Source organism: Mobula birostris, chromosome 27, assembly GCF_030028105.1.
Source record: "Mobula birostris isolate sMobBir1 chromosome 27, sMobBir1.hap1, whole genome shotgun sequence".
NCBI classification, from domain to species: Eukaryota; Metazoa; Chordata; class Chondrichthyes; order Myliobatiformes; family Myliobatidae; genus Mobula; species Mobula birostris.
In genome coordinates, this window is record NC_092396.1 from 20,806,320 (window position 1) to 20,826,283 (window position 19,964).

A 19,964-nucleotide genomic window follows, 5' to 3' on the forward strand; every position below is an offset into this window, starting at 1 on the left:
GCCATCAGCATATCTATCAATTCTGATGTCACGGTCTTTGAATCATTTGGCCAATGTGTAACATATAGATGGAGAGTCTGATAGACCTTTCGTGAGCACTAAGACAATGTTTGGGGTATAAGAAAGGAAACCCATTGTGAGTCTTCAAGTGGATACTACAAAATGGAACCATGAAAGCCTCATTCAGCTTAATGATGGTAACGAACATCGTGTGGAAAAACTGCCACTTTTTTAGATATCCCTAGGATGTTCTATTTTAGGTACAAGGTCAAGCTTCCTCTGAGGAGTACCTTTAGACCTTGTCTATTAAATCTGTTAATCAACTCAGTATCTCAATTAGCTTGCAATAATCTCTATTTAAGGATATAATTTCATTGAACACCTGATTCTTGCAGATAATAGAGATCTTGAATGTAACAGCTTAAATTAAAGTATAACCTAGATAGAGAACATTTTGTCTTAAGTTGTTGCACCAACCAGTTCTCCAGTTACAAATACCCAAAGACATCCCAATTCATGGACCTTGTTTCTCTTTTGTTTTTACCTAGTCTGGCTGCTCCACTGCTGGATTGGTCCTAGATATGCTTGTCTTCCTGATGGATGCAATTCAGACAAACTTTCAACAAGCCTCAGCTGTTGGCAGCAGCAGCAGAGCCCAACAGGCGCTGGATGATCTGCACACAATGGAGAAGAATATGGAAATGACTGACCAGCTGATGGTACGCCCTGGAACTGGAAATGGAGTGTTAAGGGTTAGGAAGTGTTTGGTACAGTAACGTATGATGAATGATGTAATGATGTGCAGTGTGTAAGCTGTGATGTGCCTCTGTGACGTATAGTGGACTATACCCTTGTATCATCTAAGTTCAAGTCAACATGATGCAGTTACAACAATGCTCATTTAGTTGTGAAAATCGGTCCTTTACCATGCCATGCTTATGACTTACCGAAGCTCTTGAAAGCCACATTGTTCTAACAACCAGTAAAAAAGAATGTATTATGGAAACAATGCCACATCAAGTAAATGTCCTTTGAGTAATTGAAACTTAGACAATCATTTACATCATAACTTCAGGATACACTTCCTATCTCCATGTTCCTCTGTGCCAGTTATTCTCAATAAAAAGCTATTTAAGCCGCAGAGCACTGCAGGAAGAACTTGTAATCAAACCAAAGTGCATGTGGAATTTTGCAAAGCAGGATGTGCTGAAGTAACTGCTTATTATTTAGAATATTTTTGGTTACTTGTAATGTCTCTTTTTGCTGACTTGGTGTGGAACTGTTCAAGAAGTTTGAATTCTGTGTGATTTGTGCCTTAAACAATATTTTTTAAAAATAAGTTGGCTGCTTTTCATTTGAGGTTTTTATCAGAATAATTTATATTGGGTTTTGACATTTTGATCAGCCTGATTGAATTTTCTGGTCCTGTAGGTTCCAACTCTGGGTTCTCAGGAAGGAGCCTTTGAAAATGTGAGGATGAACTACAGTGGGGATCAGGGACAAACAATTCGACAGCTAATCAGTGCACATGTGTTACGCCGCGTTGCTATGTGCGTGCTCTCCTCTCCCCATGGACGACGACAACACCTAGCTGTTAGCCATGAGAAAGGAAAGGTACATTTCAGTATCATCAGTTTTTAAAGACTTTTTTGGAACATTGTTCACATTAGTTTACTTGTATGTTCATGAAATGTGGGCAACCCTCATCAAGCTGCAGTACAAGCTCTTTACAACTGAGTAGCTTGCATATCAAAGAAAGGTGTTGGGATGTTCGATGAAGATCAGGATCAGTAGTGGCTCTTAAGAGATAGAGGAAGAGAGCAGATGAAATAAAAGTTTATTGAGGGCTTTTTTGAACATTGCAATTAAATGCCCGCAATGTTGGACAAGGGAATGCACTAGTTGCTGAAATTTGAGAACATTCATTTTGACAGTATGCATCCATACTTAAGGCACTAACATATATCAAATGAAGCCATTGCAATGACTGCTGGAACACACCACTGTCTACCATCTTTTAGTCCAGCAAAACTGGAGATATTGGCAGCAGAATCTTACTTTTAAAAAAGGTCTTTACAATATATCATCAAGTATTCCAGCCATCCTATATAAATGCAAGCCAGCTAAGCTGCATTCTGAGATCTTGCTAATACAACATTTCTGTCAGCCCTCTGACATAACATAAGACAGTTGCTGTAGGTGGGAGTGGAATGACCCAAAACTGGAAGTCAGACACACTCTAGAAGAATTCTGTTTTTTCACAGTAGTGTTAAAGGCCTATCCATAAAGCAGACCTTCATGTGAAACTTGACGTGTCTTTCTCTTGTTGCAGATCACAGTTCTCCAATTATCGGCTTTACTCAAACAGGCTGACTCAAGCAAACGTAAACTGACACTAACTCGACTAGCTTCTGCTCCAGTTCCTTTCACTGTTCTGAGTTTGACTGGAAACCCATGTAATGAAGATTATCTTGCAGTGTGTGGTCTAAAGGTAAGTGATGAGTTGAACCATTAGTAAGACATATATGTCTTTAATTAAATTCGTTGAGAAGATATTGTGACCACCTGATTTTTAACAAAAAAATGTATATGGGATCCTTTGTAAGAAGAGGCATAAAAATACGAAAGCAAGTAAGTCATATTAAACCTTTCAAAAATTGCTTATTTGCCCTCAGCTGGAATATGAGAGGGAAGTTAAAGTAATTTATCATGGCATAATATAATTAAGAACATGTACTAAGAACACTAGGCTGTTTCCACTTGCTGAATGGAAGACATATTTCAATAGTAATTTTCAAAGGGAATGGGATGAAACCTTGAAAAAGTTAAGTTTTTATTTATGGGGAAAAAAATAAAAGTAGGACTAATTGGACAGTCCTTTGAATAAGCACCACTTCTGCATTGTGATATTATGTAGTATCTATTAGAATGCAGTTTAAAATGTGGAGTCCATGGCATTTATTAAGGGGACTGTTTCCCCTCCACATTCACTATGGTAATAATATGCCCAATAGATAGATAGATATATTTTATTGATCCCGAGGGAGATTGGGTTTCGTTACAGCCGCACCAACCAAGAATAGAGCATATATATAGCAATACAAAAACCACAAACAATCAAACAACAAAATGCAAACTATGCCAGATGGAAATAAGTCCAGGACCAGCCTATTGGCTCAGGGTGTCTGACCCTCCACGGGAGCAGCTGCAAAGTTCGATGGCCACAGGCAGGAACAACCTCCCGTGGCGCCCAGTGTTGTATATCAGTGGAATATGGCTGGAGTCCAACAGCAAAAAGTTCAATATCTGGTCTACAAACACGTTCCTCGATTGTAATATGACCCAGATTGCACCATCCGTTGATAACCAGAATAGTAAGCCCTCAACTCCTTTACACTTACCGCTCTCAGTGCACTTCTGGTCAGCCCGAACGGTCTGGCAGCCGTCCATGGAAAAGTTTTGATTGGGTATGTCCTCGTGCAGCTTCATTCTAGTATAACACATAACAATGAATATAACCTTACAATATTTTCCTGTTTTCATGTAAATTGTTACTTAAGGACTTTTTAAAAATAGTTCTCTATGGCTTGGCCAGTGAATATTCTATTATTTATAATATTAACTCCTAAAGGGATCCAGTAGTAGTGGTTGAGATATTTAATGGGATAGAAAAGTTAAACGCATAATAGTAATTTCAGATATGGGGAAGATTACAAAAGAAGAATAAACAAATTTTTGAAGGACAAATCCTTTTCGAAAGTTGTTACTGAATCTGTTATTATTTCAGGTGGTACATGTCAAATCTCATTATTTTGTAAAAATCTATTTTCTTTTGTCATCACTCATTATTTTTGTTCTCTATTTACATTTTGCTGTTAGAATATTTTCTCCTTGATTTTTAAATAGCTTTGTCAAATTTTTTCAAAAACCGGATAGATTTCATTGGACCTTTCACAAGACAATTGGGCATTGTTTTGAAATGTACTTCTCGGGGTTCTGGTGTGAACAATCATGGGGTGTAGCACTAAATTGCAAAGTTCTTTCTAAAGACAGTAGCGTTGATCTCAGTGACTTCTGCCGTATGCTGTGTGTGGTTCTATAAGTTGAGTACTCTTCATTAACTTTTTGCTTTTCAGGGATTGATGTTAAGCTGAATGATCAATAGTTAGCTTAATTACTCCTTCCTGACATTCTTGAAGAGGTATTTTGTACATTAGCAAATCTTTCTGTCCAACTTCCATAATTGAAAAATGTTTGGAAGAATATGGTTCGAAGCTTTTTGTTCATTTTCCTGGTTATTTTTAAGTGCATTTATCCATACCCTAGTGTACCTTATTAATAGACTTCCTTTTCTTATCAGTACCCTGATCTTCTAATTTTGACCTAATTATGTTAATGGCCATGACAACTCTGTACTTTGCCTCATGTCAAGTTCAGTGTTGCTTTATTACATGTTGGACTAAAAACATGTACCCAGAACATATGATCCCAGAACATTTAATTGTAGAACTGTGATCATCTATGAAATAATATTTGTTGGAATACCTTAGTGATCAAGGCTGGATTGACCATTGGAGGAGTACAGAACTAGATTAGCTTCATTGGTCATCTTGTCTGCATACATCATTGGCTAAATTTGTATGTGAATAGTGATTCCTATGGCTAAGGTACAAATTGCCACTTTTAGTTTTAGAGCTAGGCTTTGTGATTACATAGGGCACTGTATTTTTTACATCATTTACTGTATCTTTCAACATTCTCTGACTGGAAGGATAATATTGCTGTCAGTGGTCCTGCTTATAATTTGTTTCATACCTGGTGATCCAACTGCAAACATTACTGTGGGGGGCAGGGGGAAGCTCCGTTCAATGCAGGTTGGCACTGTGTGTCAGACATGGCTAAAACAGCACTGGGACCTGATAGGGGACTGTATTGGCTCCCTTCCCGTTTACCCTGTCTGGCTCGGACTTTAGATACAACACCAAGTCATGTCGTCTGCAGAGATACTCTGATGGCTCAGCAATAGTTGGGTGTATAAGGGAGGACAGGAGGATAAATACAGGGCCCAGGTGGAGGACTTTGTTGAATGGCGCAAGCTGAGTCATCTGCAGTTCAACATCAGTAGGACAAAGGAGCTGGTGATGGACTTTAGGAAAACTAAGCCTGCTTCCTGTTACTATTGATGGTGAGGACGTGGATGTGGTGAGGACCTACAAGTACCTGGGGTGCACCTAGACGACAGGCTTGAGTGGAGCTCCAACACAAAGGCTGTTTACAAGAAGGGCCAGAGTTGCCTCTATTTCCTGAGGAGACTGAGGTCCTTTGAAGTATGCAGGCCTCTCCTTCACATGTTCTACCGGTCTGTTGACGCCAACACAATCTTCGATTCAGTGGTGTGCTGGAGCAATGGCATCAACATGGGTGATGCCAACAGGCTGAATAAACTGTTTAGAAAGGCTGGTTCCTTTATAGGAGTCAAACTGGACACCCTGGCGGATGTGGTAGAACAAAGAACCCTATGGAATTTCCTGGCAGTTCTGGACAATGTTTCTCAGCCCTGCATGCCATCTTAGCTGAATGGAGGAGCACTTTCAGTAACAGACTAAGGCAACTGTACTGCTCCAAAGAGTGCTATATGAGGTCATTCTTACCCTTAGCCATCAGGCTGTATAATGAGTCAACCAAGAGCCAGGGGCCAGGGATGTGATCTTGTAATCTTTGATATGTAAATTTTGTACAGCTTATTTTTAAGGTAGCTTATTTAGATTTTTTTCTTCTGTTCTAATATTTGGAGGCTACTGGCAATATTTCTCTCAGTTCACTTGCATTCTACCTTCAGCGTATTAATATATATTGATTTTCGAACATTAAACCACCTTTTTTTCTGTTTTGCTCTCTAGGACTGCCATGTTCTGACATTCAGCAGCTCAGGATCAGTGTCTGATCACCTCGTTCTCCATCCCCAACTTGCCACTGGCAATTTCATAATTAAAGCAGTGTGGCTGCCAGGGTCACAAACAGAACTTGCGATTATAACAGCAGATTTTGTCAAGGTAATATTGGAATAGCAGGCAATATTGTGTAGGTGCTTTATGTTGTTCTTCCAGCACCACTTTCCATTTTGACAAAATGGGGATGTGTATTTAGTTGTCAAAGTTTACTTATGCCAATTTAGTAAATTTTACTTTTTGCTTGTGTCACCGATTCTGTGTTTCAGGTAGTTGTTGGTGGTTATAGCAGGAGATGATCTGCTATTCTAAAACTAAAGAAATCCTAATATAAAAATATGCTGTGTCCTTCATTGCTTTTCTATGATCTACAGCAGCCAAGCTTGTGAAGAATTAATGTGATATTAATTTATACATTTTATAGCACATTGATATGGTATTTGAATATTGGTCCTTATGTGAAAGTAATGCAGAATCATTTGGTGCAAAGGTTTATAGTTGTTGACCATAATGTACCATGTGGCCTCACAGCTGTACAATGAATTACCATTATCAATAAGAAGTGTAACGTTAAGAATATTGGGAAGGTTCAGTCCAGATAACCCCTCAGTGAATGTCATGGAGTGATATGTTGTGGATACAGGCCCTTTGTTGCATTAAGTCCATGCTGAAATTCAACCTCCCATTTTAGAATAATTTTGCATTAATAATTTTTAATATTCCTCCTTAAATTGCACTGGTGCAGCTAAATGATTTAAAACTTAATGTCAATATTTTAAATTAAGCTAGAGAATTTTTGTGGATCTGGCAGCATAAGCTGCTCTGCAGAATGTTGTTAAAGTATGTACGTGAAGTTCTTTGCCAATAATGTTTTAAATTTCTTGTTCACAGGTGTACGATTTATCCACTGATGCTTTGAGTCCAATGTACTACTTTCTTTTGCCAAGCTCAAAGATTCGTGACACAACGTTTCTGTTCAACGAGGAAGGGAAAAGTATTATTGTTATTATGTCTTCAGCGGGTTATATGTACACACAAGTGATGGAGGAAGCTAGCAGTGCTCAGCATGGCCCATTCTATGTCACAAATGTGTTTGAAATCATGCACGAGGATCTGAAGGTTTGTGGACAAATAGTATATGCCATTAAAATATCAACGTATGTGCAACAGTGGTCTGATGGATGGCCTCCAGAGTACCGTTGCAAGCATGCTTGAAAGTAATAAAACATATGGTTAGTATTATTTATATAAGAAACCTGACTTTGATGGTTCCTCTTGCTATTGGACTTGCATCCCAACAGCTGTAAGTTCAAACCTAATGTGGCACATTGTGAAATTGAATTTCATAGTTTAGGGCAGTCAATGAAAGGAACTTGCTGTTCTTTGGAGACTGGTTTTCATAGTTTTCAAGGGTAGCTGGAGATGAGCAGTAAACACTGCTTGGCCATAGTTGGCATCGTAACAAATTCTACAGTTTCTCTATAATTTAGGAGTTCAAGCTACCTATTTTCTGATTGCTCAGCTCCTTAAGAATAACTGCAATTATAAAAATACCTCTCATATTTCTCTATGTCTTACAATAGCAAATTATGAGCTTGTGAAGCAACTGCAGTAATATAGAAGACTTAATTACGTTAGCTGACTTGCCAAATACTGCAGAATTCTGCTTGATGGAGTTTCAACATCTGCAGGAATTGAAAACTTGAGAAAGAAAAGTGCATCTCATACTGTTAGGTGCCTGTTCTCAGAGTTCTGTAGCATGGAAAGAGGTCTCATGATTTATATTATCCATTGCTGGCATTAAATGCTTCTCTATATTAAGCCCATTTTGCAGCATTCAGCCCATATTAGCAGAGATTGCTGCTGGGTCCCCTGTTGGTCATTTACATGACATTTTGGATGAGAATGTTGGTGATATGATAGTAAGTTTGTAAATGACACCAATATTGGTGGACAGTGAAGAATGTTGTCTTCTGTGGTACCTGCTGAAAGAGAAGAAGAGTTAATGCTTCAGGCTAATGATTTTTTTAGGATAAGGTTTCAAATTCAGAGAAAGTGGGGAGATTCAGGAAGTGGGGAGACTAATGGAAAGTTCTATGTTAGGATGCCAGGTATGAGGGATTGAATGATTAAAATGATGTAGCCAGCTGAAAAGGTGGTAAAGTTTAATGCATAATATTATAATCTAGGAAGTGTAGATTGAAGGATATAACTAAAATTAGCAAAAGAAGAGAGTAAAAGAGCTGTAAATGTGAGAGACAAAATTAGAGTTGGAGTAAAAATGTTGCAAATGCTGGAAAATACAATTGAATTTTCTAGTATCAAAAGCCTTTTGCTCCAAATACTATTATATCATACTCCTATTTATTCTGAAGAGTCTCCATGCCAGTGCTTTTCAACTGTCTTCCCTTCACCCCATGACTTCCCCTCTATCATTATAAAGACTCCCAGTCATATCTCCTCTATTTCCTACACTTTTGTTCTCCCCCTTCTCTTCCCGGCCAGAACAGGGATAAGATTCCATCTGAGCTCATTGGTCTTCAACTTAAGGATTGTTTCCAGCAATATCTGATAAGCTTAATAGGATTTGATCCGCAGGGTGCACCTTTCCCTTTCTTCCACTTGTTGTATTCCAAACAGATAATTTTTTCTGGAACTTCTTGGTTTGCTTTTCCAACTCCTCCAGCCATTTCCCTTTTACAGCACTTGCTCTTTTACCCTTTCCCTTCCCACCATCCAGGGACCTGTAGTTGAAGCAGCAATTCACTTTTACTTTTCCCAATTTAGTGCGTTGCTTTCCTTGCTCGCAGAGTGTCTTCTACATTTTAGAAAACAAATGCATTTGGATAACTGCTTTGCAGAATGCCTTGCAAAATCTGTAGAGGTGATCCTGAGTATCTAATTACATTTTACTTTAATTCCCTGTCCCACTCTTCACTTTCACTTCTCTGTCTTTGGCCTCCAAACAATGCTCATTGCAAGCTCAAAGAGCAATGGTTCATCTTCTCTTTGGACACGTTGCAGGCTGCAGGACTCAATACTGACAGGTTTTGATTTTCCCTCCTCCATGTATGTTACTGGTTATTAAATTTTATCTCTGTTTGAATTTAATATTTAGCTTGACAGTTTTAGTCTGCATCCTGTCAGAGATTTTCTCTCTTTTTTTTCCTCCATCTTTCACCCATTCTGCACATTACAGTAGGCAATTAAGCTGCCAATCCATCTTTGAGATGTGGGAGGAATCAGGAGCACCCAGAGGAGGAGCGGGCAAATTCCACACAAACAGCAACATAGGTCTGGATTGAATCTGGGTAGCTGGGGCTGTGAGGCAATGACACTACTAGCCTTCCTGAAAGAGCACTGTTTGTTCCCAATCAACCTGAAGGGATGAGCGATTCCTCTTGCTTGAGATGTGTGATGCTTGGAGATAATTTTACGGGAAGCGATGACATCTGCTAAACACTTTGCAGAATTCATCTGTTTAGTTCAAAGATTGGGTTGAATGTCTTACTTCAGTGTGGAATTTTCTCCAGAAGTATGAAAGCTATTGCTCAAGAGTTATAGAAATGTTAGGTTTTCTTCCTGCACTGTGGCATTGTTTGGCAAGAGCTGATTTATAGCATATCCTTCATAGTACTGTGAAGGCAACGATTCTACAAGCTTTCTGGGTGACTTCATTGTGCTGACAAGAGTCAATTAATGTGGAATATTAATGTTGTAAATGCTTGACCTGTGTAAGGATGAAGTAAGTGAACCAATTGAGTTATCTCAATGGTCTGTTGAGTACTCTGGTTTCATGATCACTTTTACTGATATCTGTGTTTTATTTCCTGATTTTATAAATTTTAAAGTGGTTAAGATGGGACTTCTATATTCTATCCAGTTATATAATCTCTGAACCTCTTTCATTTTTCTTTGGTATACTACATGCACCTTGGTTTCAAATGTTTAACATAGGAAATGTATTGATGTGCAAAACTATTCTCTGCACATACTTAGACATAATATTTTCTCCTTTCCTTTTTAGGATAATAATGGACAGGTTGCTGGTGGTGGTGTCTCAGTATACTACTCCCATGTTCTCCAAATGCTGTTTTTTAGTTACAGTCAGGGCAAATCCTTTGCAGCCATGTTAAGCCGCACAACCCTGGAGGTGCAACGTCTTTTCCCTATCAACTTGAAAAGGTGGGTGATAACCAAGGGCTATTGCATAAAAGTGTGTGACAATTGAGGACTGTCACATAGATGGTGATAGCTATGGGCTCTTATACAAGAGGTAACAATTGGACTCCCAACATCTTCATCTGTTGACCTTCAGCAACTTCTCAGATATTGGAACCTTCTCAACTTCAAGGAAGCTACTTTATTGTTTGCTTTAAAGCTGTATATTTAATGACATAGTGACCTAAGAAACACATGTTTACAAAATAGTTACAAAAAAACAAAAGCCTGTAAATTCTAAAAACTCAAGTTGGGCAGATAGCATGTGAAGAAGATGTTAAAGAGATTCCTTAATAAAATTCTTTGTAAAATAATAGCAAAAAATTTATCGAATAGATTATCTAAATATTTACCAAAATTAATACATATGGATCAAACAGGATTTATTAAAAATAGACAACTGGCAGATAATGTAACCCGGCTACTGAGTATAATTCATTTGGCACAAAAAAGGGATGAGAAGAGTATAGTGGTAGCTTTGGATGCAGAAAAAGCATTTGATAGATTAGAAAGGGATTTTTTATTTAAAGTACTAGAAAAATATGGGTTAGGAACATCTTTTATAAATTGGATTAAAACTTTAAATTCTAACCCTAAAGCTAAAGTAGTGACAAACTCTCAAATTTCAACACCATTCCAGTTAAAAAGGTCAACTAGACAAGGTTGTCCACTATCACCTGCTTTATTTGCATTGGCGATAGAGCCATTAGCAGAACTAATTAGAATTGATCCAGATATTATGGGTTTTAGAGTTAATCAGGAGGAATATAAAATTAATCTTTTTGCCGATGATGTTTTGATCTATTTAACAAACCCACAACATTCGTTACATGAATTATCTTCTAGATTGGATGAATATGGGAAGGTATCAGGTTACAAAATAAATTGGGATAAAAGTGAAATTTTACCTCTTATTAAAGGAGACTATAGTCAATGTCGATTAGTAACCCAATTTAGATGGCCGGTAAATGGTATAAAGTATTTAGGTATAAGACAATGATGTAAAGAATTTATATAAATTTAATTATTTACCACTATTGAAAAAAATTCAAGAAGATCTTGACAAATGGGTGATATTACCAGTAACATTAGTAGGTAGAGTCAATGTTGTAAAAATGAATATATTTCCTAGATTACAGTATTTGTTTCAAACATTACCAATACAATTGCCACAAATTTTTTCAAGAGTTAAATAAATGTGTGAGAAAATTTCTTTGGAAAGGTAAAATGTCAAGAATATCATTGGAAAAATTGACATGTAAATTTGGGTTAGGAGGGTTACAACTTCCAAACTTGAAAAACTATTATAAAGCAAATCAACTTAGATTTATTGCATCTTTCTTCGATGATCGAAAACCAGCATGGATTAAAATAGAACTAGACAAGATAGGAGAAAATAGACCTGAAGATTTTATATATAAATGGGAATCTAAATCGATATGGGAAAAGAAAGGATCTCCTATATTAACACATTCGATTGATCTATGGAATAAGATAAATGTTAATAATGAAACACAGAAATCTCTATTAGCAAGGAGACCTTTGTTCCAAAACAGACTTATTCCTTTTACAATGGACAATCAACTTTTATATAATTGGTACCAAAAAGGGATTAAATTTATAGGAGATTGTTTTGAACGAGGTATATTGATGTCATTTGAACAATTAAAGGATAAATTTAAAATATCTAATAATACTTTCTTTTGTTACTTTCAATTAAGGGCTTACTTAAAAGGTAAGCTGGGTCAAACAATGTTTTTGCCAAAACCTAATGAAATTGAAATTTTAATTCAAAAAGGGAAAATTAAAAAATTTATTTCTTGTATGTATAATTTGATTCAAGAACAGACAATTAAACAAGGAACCCATAAGTCAAAGCAAAAATGGGAAACAGATCTGAATATTAATATTGATGAAACAAATTGGTCAAGACTTTGTCTTGACAGTATGACAAATACAATAAATGTTTGACTTAGATTAGTACAATATAATTTTTTACACCAATTATATATTACACCGCAAAAAATAAATAGATTAAATTCAAATCTATCTGATAAATGTTTTCGGTGTAATCAAGAAATTGGTACTTTTTTACATTCTACTTGGTCTTGTTTTAAAATTCAACCCTTTTGGATAAATTTAAGAATCTTATTTGAACAAATTACTGGAACTCAACTTCCACATAACCCTGTATTATTTTTATTAGGTGATATTGAAGGGATAAAACCGAAACTTAAATTGAATAAATATCAGAAAGAATTTATAAAAATTGCATTGGCAGTAGCTAAGAAGACTATAGCAGTTACTTGGAAATCTGATTTGTATTTAAGTATGGATCGTTGGAATAATAAAATAGCTAGTTCTATTCCACTCGAAAAAATTACTTATAATTTAAGAGATAAATATGTAACATTTTTGAATATTTGGCGCCCTTGTTTACAAAAGATAGGATGGCATATTTAAGTGCTCCGATAAAGACTTTGGTCACTTGGTGAAAGTAACGAATAATTATACCAAATTTATTTTGAATCCCATGGAGCACGTGGAAACCTTCCAATACCCAGGCGGCTCTTTTCTTTTTTTTCTCTTTCTTTCTTTTTAGGTAGGACTATATATGGGGGGGGGGGGGGGAGGGTAGATTCTATCTTTTCATGTATTCTTTTTGAAAATTCAATAAAAAATTGTATTAAAAAAATAAAATTCTTTGTTAGAAGAACATACGAGTTAGTGATGGATACTACACAGAAGTATGCCCTTCATCCAATGGATCTACTAAGCACCTATTTAAACAAATCCAACCCTAAACCATTTTTCCCTCTACACATTCGCTTCACATGCTTCAAGATTCTACCAGTCACCTGCACATAAGGGACAATTTATGCTGGCCAATATATACACGGTTTGGGATGTGGGAGAAATTAGAGCAGCCAGAGGAAACCTACAGGATCATGGGGAAAAGGTGCAAACTCTACACAGACAGCACTGGAGGTCAGCATTAAACTCAGGACACTGGAGCTGTGAGGCAGCAGCTCTACTCATTGCACCGTGTACTGCAGCCATTTCTTCCTCTTCTTTCAACCATTCTCCCCTCACACCCCCATCTGATAGATCTGCGCATTACTTTTCTATGCAGATACTGAGCAGCAACTATATTCAGGGCCATAGAGGATAAATACCTGATTTTGAATCAAAATTTATCTGCCTTTTCTCTCTGATTGCCCTTGAGTCTGCCTTCCTGTTGTCTTCTTTTCCTCATCCCTCTTGTTTTCATTCTTTACCTCCCTCCCTACCTCTAAACCATGGGTACCCAACCTGAGGTCCACGGATCCCTTGGTTAATGGTAGGGGTCCATGATATAAAATAGTTGGAAACCCTTGCTCTAAATACATTTGTCTTTCTTGATAAGTGGGTAGCTTTTCTACAGCCATATTGTGACAAATGACTTTCTGTGCCAATTTTTTTCTTTCGTTTCACTTCTCTCCCAACACTTCTGTGTCTTCTGCAGTCCTCTGCCTTTTACATGGTTCCTCTTATGACCCATCAGCTTCTAGCCCTCAAATACTGTCTTTCCTCTTGCCTGGGCCCTTTGACTGGCAATCCTTCTTTGCTTTCTGTCTATTTATCCTTCCCTGTTTCTCTCTTATGATTCACTGTTAACATTTTCATTCCTTTTATTTTCTGCTCTAGTTCCAATGGTGGAAGCGGGAAGACTGTTCCTGCCTTATGCCAATGGTCAGAAGTGATGAACCATCCTGGTCTTGTTTGCTGCGTCCAACAAACAACTGGAATTCCACTTGTTATAATGGTCAAACCAGACACATTCCTTATCCAGGAAATAAAAACCTTACCAGCCAAAGCCAAGGTCAGTCACTGTTTCGCAGAAAATATATCTGGAAAATAGTATAAGTTGTGCCTTTTCATTAGTGTTACCAATTGTGGATTTGCTCTGAAGTATACTAGTTGTCTGTATTTCTATACATTTAAAATGAACAAGCCTCGAGAACTTAACTACAGATGATTTAAAAAAGGTAAAATGTAACCATACCTACACAAACCATAAGATCCTAAAGCAATATCTTAATGAGGTGAGAAGCTCAATCATTGACACTGCTACTATGCATCAGTAAAATTTGCTGTTGAGCCTGAATATAGCTCTTTGTTTTTTCAAGATTCTCCTGCTGGCTTTAAATCCCTCACCTTCTGGTGATCTAATGGATTTATTGACCCGAGGAATTTTGTGACTGCTTTCACTGTATATGTTGCTGTGAAGAAAGGATGTCATATCTCTTGTACAGCTGAGTCATACCTCAAATTGTAATGAAACAGCAAAATATTGGAAAAGTACTGGAAATACAAGGCGTATGCATTAGATATGAAAGAGAGGTTTTCATATGGGGCATTTCATAATTACCAGTATTAATTTTGCTGAATTAAATCTGATACACTGCTGTTCTGTCGCTGTTTTTGGCTGTCCAAAATCATAAGGGAAAAGTTGAATAACAATCAAATGCCACAACTACAGAAATTCCAAGTGCTTGTGTGAAGCAGCAGTCGGTGATTATAACACATTCAAATCAGTTTCCTCGCTTTGTAGTTAAAGTGAAAATTTCCGAGTAAAATTTTAACCTGTCCTTTCAGTGTTTTCTTCAAAAGCTGTCTGCATCTAAATAATAGCTGGGCTTTGCAGAACAGCAATGTATCAGATTTAATTCAGGTTCAAGATGCTATAGTTATGTAGGAAATTATGAAGATACGTATTAGTGATATTTAGCCAGATTGCTTCATAACCAGTGATTCTTGCTGTCACTGGGGACAAAATCAATTTTGTGATTTTTTTTTTTGTTGTTGAAGTGGATTTTCACTGAATCAAACTGATTCTTATTGACAACCTGATAAGAAAGCAACTGCTAGTAAGAATGTGACTTCCATGAAAAATGATAGATCAACTGCATGCCTTTGAACTGTATACTTTTGAATTGCCTCTCTCAACCCTTCTTGCCATCTCCGAATGTCAGCAGAAATGAGCAGATATTATCTCATGCTGTCTACTGGGACCACAAAGCCACTTTTGAAATGGAAGCCATTTTATGTTATCAGAATTCTTTCAGATTGCAGACCAGATATGGGAGCCAGTGATTGTAGTACATTTGGATTAACAGAAAGAATTTAATAATGAGCCACATAAAAAAAAAGAACACAGATTGAGGATTGTTGGTTACTGGAAAATGTGGATAAATGGAACCTTACCCATTTGCAACTCTGGGTAGTAGGCTGCCACAGGGATCAGTAATTATTTGCAGCCTGTATTGATGTTGATGAAGGAACGGGACCTACAGTTAATCTAAATTAATATAAATTGCAAATATAGTGTGTGACTGGACGTTAAGCAAGTTGTGAAACAAATTTAGAGTGTATAAAGGAGATGAGATAGTTTAAGTCAATAGATGAACAATTGGCAAATAAGCTTGATACACCAAGCTGCAAGTGATCCACTGTATTTGGAAGTAGAATGCTGTTTCATTGGAGAGATTACAGAATGTCATGGTAAGGAAGGATCAGCGTGATCTAGTACAGTACCTGAAAGGCAAGGTTAGAACTTAGGTGCAAGTAATTGGAAAAGGCAAATGACATGTTGACTTTTATTGCAAGTGTCTGGAGTATTAAGCTGGGAAGATCTTGCTGTAACTAAGTAATTGTACAAGTCATTGATGAGAAGAAACACAAAGTACTGTGTATAGTTTTGCGCTCCAAGCAAAAATGGAGATATTTGTATTGAGGTCAGTTCAGAGAAAATTCAGTAGGTTGATTTTCAAGGTGGAGTTGCTTTATGAGGAAATGTTAAGCATTTAGGCAGGTATTTTCTCAAAAGAAAGAGGGCATTTTATTGAAATTCTGAGTCGTCATGATGAAATGGAAGATGAGAATATACTGTGGAAATCAAACTAAGGATTTTCAAAGTGACTATTTCAGATGGCGACAGGAGTTGTACAGTGCTGCAAAAATCTTAGGGGAACATATATATAATTAATGTGCCCAAGACCTTTGCACAGTACTGTATTTGTCAATGTGGAGCGGAGAGCGAGTTGTGATGACACCAAAAAATGTTAAGAATGGCGAGGGTGGAGCGCCTTGGGAGGGATGTGGGACAGTTGGCAGCAAAGGAGTGCAAGGGGCATGGGGATGGCACAGGTGCAGGCATATTCAACCCTAAGACACCAGGCAAGATTATTTGATTCCAAACAACTGGATTATTGATCATTACAGAATGTCTCTCCGGTACTTCCGGCTCTCTCTCCCCTCTCCCTTCTCCTTTTCCCATTCATGATTCGCCTCTCCCAGCCCCGCTTTCCAAAATAGCAACCCATATCAGAATCCGGTTTGCCATCACTCACAAATGTCATGAAATTTGTTGGGTTTTTTTGTGTCAAGTACCCAGTGAAATACATTAAAGTTATGTAGTACTGTGCAAAAGCCTTAGCTACCCTAGTTTTTTTTATATATAATGCCTAACACTTTTGCAGAGTACTGTATTCCTCAGGGTTGTTACTTGGAAGTTTCAGAATCTCAGAATACATTTAAGGTTGTGCCCATCAGATTTGTGATATCTAGTGATTAGAGAATTATGGGGAAATAATCTGAAGTGGGGCTGGGAAATGATCAGGCATGGTTTGACTGAATTAAGGAACTGAATTCAAGAGAGTTCCTGGTCTATTTTTGCTCCAATTTCTTATATTCTTATGAAAGGATCCTGCATACTGGCAAGGGTTTTCATAAAGTAGTGCTGTCATGAGGGTGGGCAAGGGCAAGTCCTGCCCATTATGGCTGAAATGACAATCAGCAAAGCTGTGCCTATAGTTTTGTTGGCTTTCATATCTGTGAAAGATTTTCATTGTTTCTAAGTATCCCTGGTATTCAGGAACATTTACCTGGGCAGCACGATCCATAGCAGTTAGCACAGTGCTTTACAGTACAGCTGAGCTGTATTCAGTTCCTGCTGCTGGTAAGGAGTTTATACGTTCTCCCCTTGACCAGGTGGGTTTCCTCCAGGTGCTCTGGTTTCCTCCCACAGTCCAAAGACGTACTGATGGTAGGTTAATTGGTCATTGTAAATTGCCCCATGATTAGGCTAGGATTAATTCGGGGGTGGGGGGGGGTTGCCAGGTGGCACAGCTTGAAGAGCCTATTCTGTGCTTCATCCCAATAAACAAATAAATAAGGTTTTAAAATAAATCAAACAATAAGATATTTAAAACCATTTAGAAGTTTAAAACAAAATTAACTCATATAAAATAGCTAATTCAGGAAGATATATATTGCCTTAACTTGTTCCTCTTATCCATTTCCCTCTACTGAAATGAATGGACTAGTTGTTCTGTGAATACATTCAGTAGCCAATCTACCAGCATAATCTCAGGGGAATTGCAACAACTGATGCAATGCCACTGTTCTTCATGTAGAGTCTAGCGTCAGAATGCTGCTGGGAAATTGCCATTACAACTTAGCTTGCAAATTTGCCAATTTAGAGTTCGATCCGATCCGAACCTCCTGACACGTGGGAGGACAATAACCAATGGTTTAACCTATTATGTCCGATTCGAATTAACTTCTGAGCCAGCACTTCAGTCTTATTCTGGGCAAAGTCTCAGACTAAACCATACTGCCTGTGCCATACCTTAGTACAAGCACTGTGGACCATTTATCATTATAACCAGTAAATCTACAAAACATTCATTGTGCATCATGTTAAATCGAAAGAAAAATTGCAAAACCTGTTAGCAATTGACTAAAAATTTAAAACCTAAATTGTGAGGCTGAAAATGTAATTTTTGTAATTACTATGCTACTTTCCTCGGTTACAATATATCACCTTACCAAATCACTCAATTTGTTGATATAGAAAATTGAAGGATCACATATTTTTAATGAATTCATAAGAATAAATGACCCCCTTCTCTGTAAGGTCCAACAGGGTGGTAGATTTTCAACAGACCAAACCAAAATGAAGACAAAAGAGTATTCAAGGCAAGTCAGGGAAACGATAATAGAGAAGCACAAATCTGAGGAAGGGTACAAGACCATCTCAAAGGCACTAAACATACCTCAGAGCTCAGTGCAGTCCGTCATGAAAAAGTGGGGAAAAATATGAAATCAAGGCTACACTGCCTAGTTCTGGCCACCTCTCTAAACGTAGTCACCAGAGAAGAATGGCACTTGTAAGAGAGGTTACTGTGTCGCCAACTGTCACTCTGAGTGAACTGCAAAATCAGTGGCTGTAACTGGAGATGAAGTTCATGGCTCCACAATCTTTTAAGGCCTTGCATAAAAAAGGATATTTATGGAAGAGTGGCAAGGAAGATGCCCTGGCTTAAAAAAAATAGCATATCCTTGCCCATAAAGTCTTTACAAAGTATCATGTAGAAGATACAGTGAAGATGCAGAAGAAGGTCTTGTGATTGAATGAAATTAAAGTGGAACTTTTTGGCCTCAAAACTAAGAGGTACGTGTGTTGTAAGTCTAATAATATGCTTCAGCCAGGGAACACCATCCCTACTGTAAACTATGGAGGAGGTAGCATTATGCTATGGAAATACTTTTCAGCCTCTGGATCTAGAAATCTGGTCAGGATTGATGGGAAGATGAATACTGCTAAATACAGAGATATTCTGGATTAAAAACCTGCCAGTCTCTGCTTAAACTGGTGAGGAAGTTCATCTTTCAACGGGTCAACAACCCAAAGCACACTGCCAGAGTAACCATGGAGTGGCTTCAAATGAAGAAGACCCAGTCAGAGTCCTGACCTTAATCCAATGGAACATCTCTGGCAAGACCTCAAGATTACTGTCCACTGCCACATTCCAACTAACCTGGCAGAGCTTGAGCAGTTTTGCAAGGAGGGATGGGCAAATCTTATTCCATCAGATTGTGCAAAATTAATAGAGACTTATCCAAAAGACTACTGGTTGTAATAGCTGCGCGAGGTTGCTCAGCTAAGTACTGAGCAAAGGGGATGAATACTTTTCAACTGTTGACATTTCAGTTTTACAATTTCCCCTGTTTTTTGGGGTTCTACCGTTAAAAAAAAATAGTGTGAGATTCACCAATAAAAATTCTCAGTTAAATCAAAGTACTCATTTATCTGAACAAGGGGTTGGGGGATGAATGCTTTTACAGGCCACTGTATTTTTTCATCCTGAACTCTTGATTTTTTTTTCCCCAGTCTTGTTTGCCAACGTGACCTGTGTTTGCCACTGTTTGTGCAGCAGCTCAGTGTTAAAATGATAATCTTTATCTTCAATATCCTCAGTAGCCTTGCTCTTGTCTATCTCTTTAGTCTCTTTCCATCTACAATCTCTGAAATATCTGTCGTCCAATACTGTCATCTTGAATTTAGTCTTTTTTACTTTTTCTTTGCTAATTAGACAGTATTGGAGGACAGACATCTCAGATATTGTAGGCAGAAAGTGATTTCTGGAATCACTTTGAACACACGTCTTTACCTCTCCTTCACTTGTAGTACCACTTTAACCATACTTCTGCACATCTGTTTTGAAGGTATCTCAGTTTAGTCTGATGGTGCTCCTGTGCATTATACCAGGTTACATAAATAATATTTCTCTACTTATGATCGCTGCTGTGATCCTCCATTAGTCCCATTAAAAAGGCTTCTACTGACAAATATGCAAATTACTGCAAAGATTGAACAACTAAAGAATGAATTGCCCCAGTAGCAGCTCATTTAAAGTAGAAACAAAAATTCTGCAGATTCCAAGCAATACATTGGTGATTACCATATTT

General features: G+C 37.6%; 1 protein-coding gene across 9 annotated transcripts in view; it reads left to right on the forward strand.

Annotated features, from left to right (window-relative positions):
* Positions 1-19,964, forward strand: part of ubr4 (ubiquitin protein ligase E3 component n-recognin 4) — a 216,145-nt gene that overhangs the window by 86,766 nt on the left and 109,415 nt on the right. For 5 of the 9 annotated variants that reach the window (XM_072245454.1, XM_072245455.1, XM_072245456.1 and 2 more), the window contains exons 39-45: positions 549-752; positions 1,432-1,614; positions 2,333-2,491; positions 5,901-6,053; positions 6,840-7,067; positions 9,976-10,133; positions 13,857-14,031. In XM_072245454.1, the coding sequence (XP_072101555.1) occupies positions 549-752; positions 1,432-1,614; positions 2,333-2,491; positions 5,901-6,053; positions 6,840-7,067; positions 9,976-10,133; positions 13,857-14,031 (1,260 nt within the window). The remainder of the gene's footprint in view (positions 1-548; positions 753-1,431; positions 1,615-2,332; positions 2,492-5,900; positions 6,054-6,839; positions 7,068-9,975; positions 10,134-13,856; positions 14,032-19,964) is intronic. The other 4 variants (XM_072245457.1, XM_072245460.1, XM_072245461.1 and 1 more) reach the window with 1 other exon arrangement.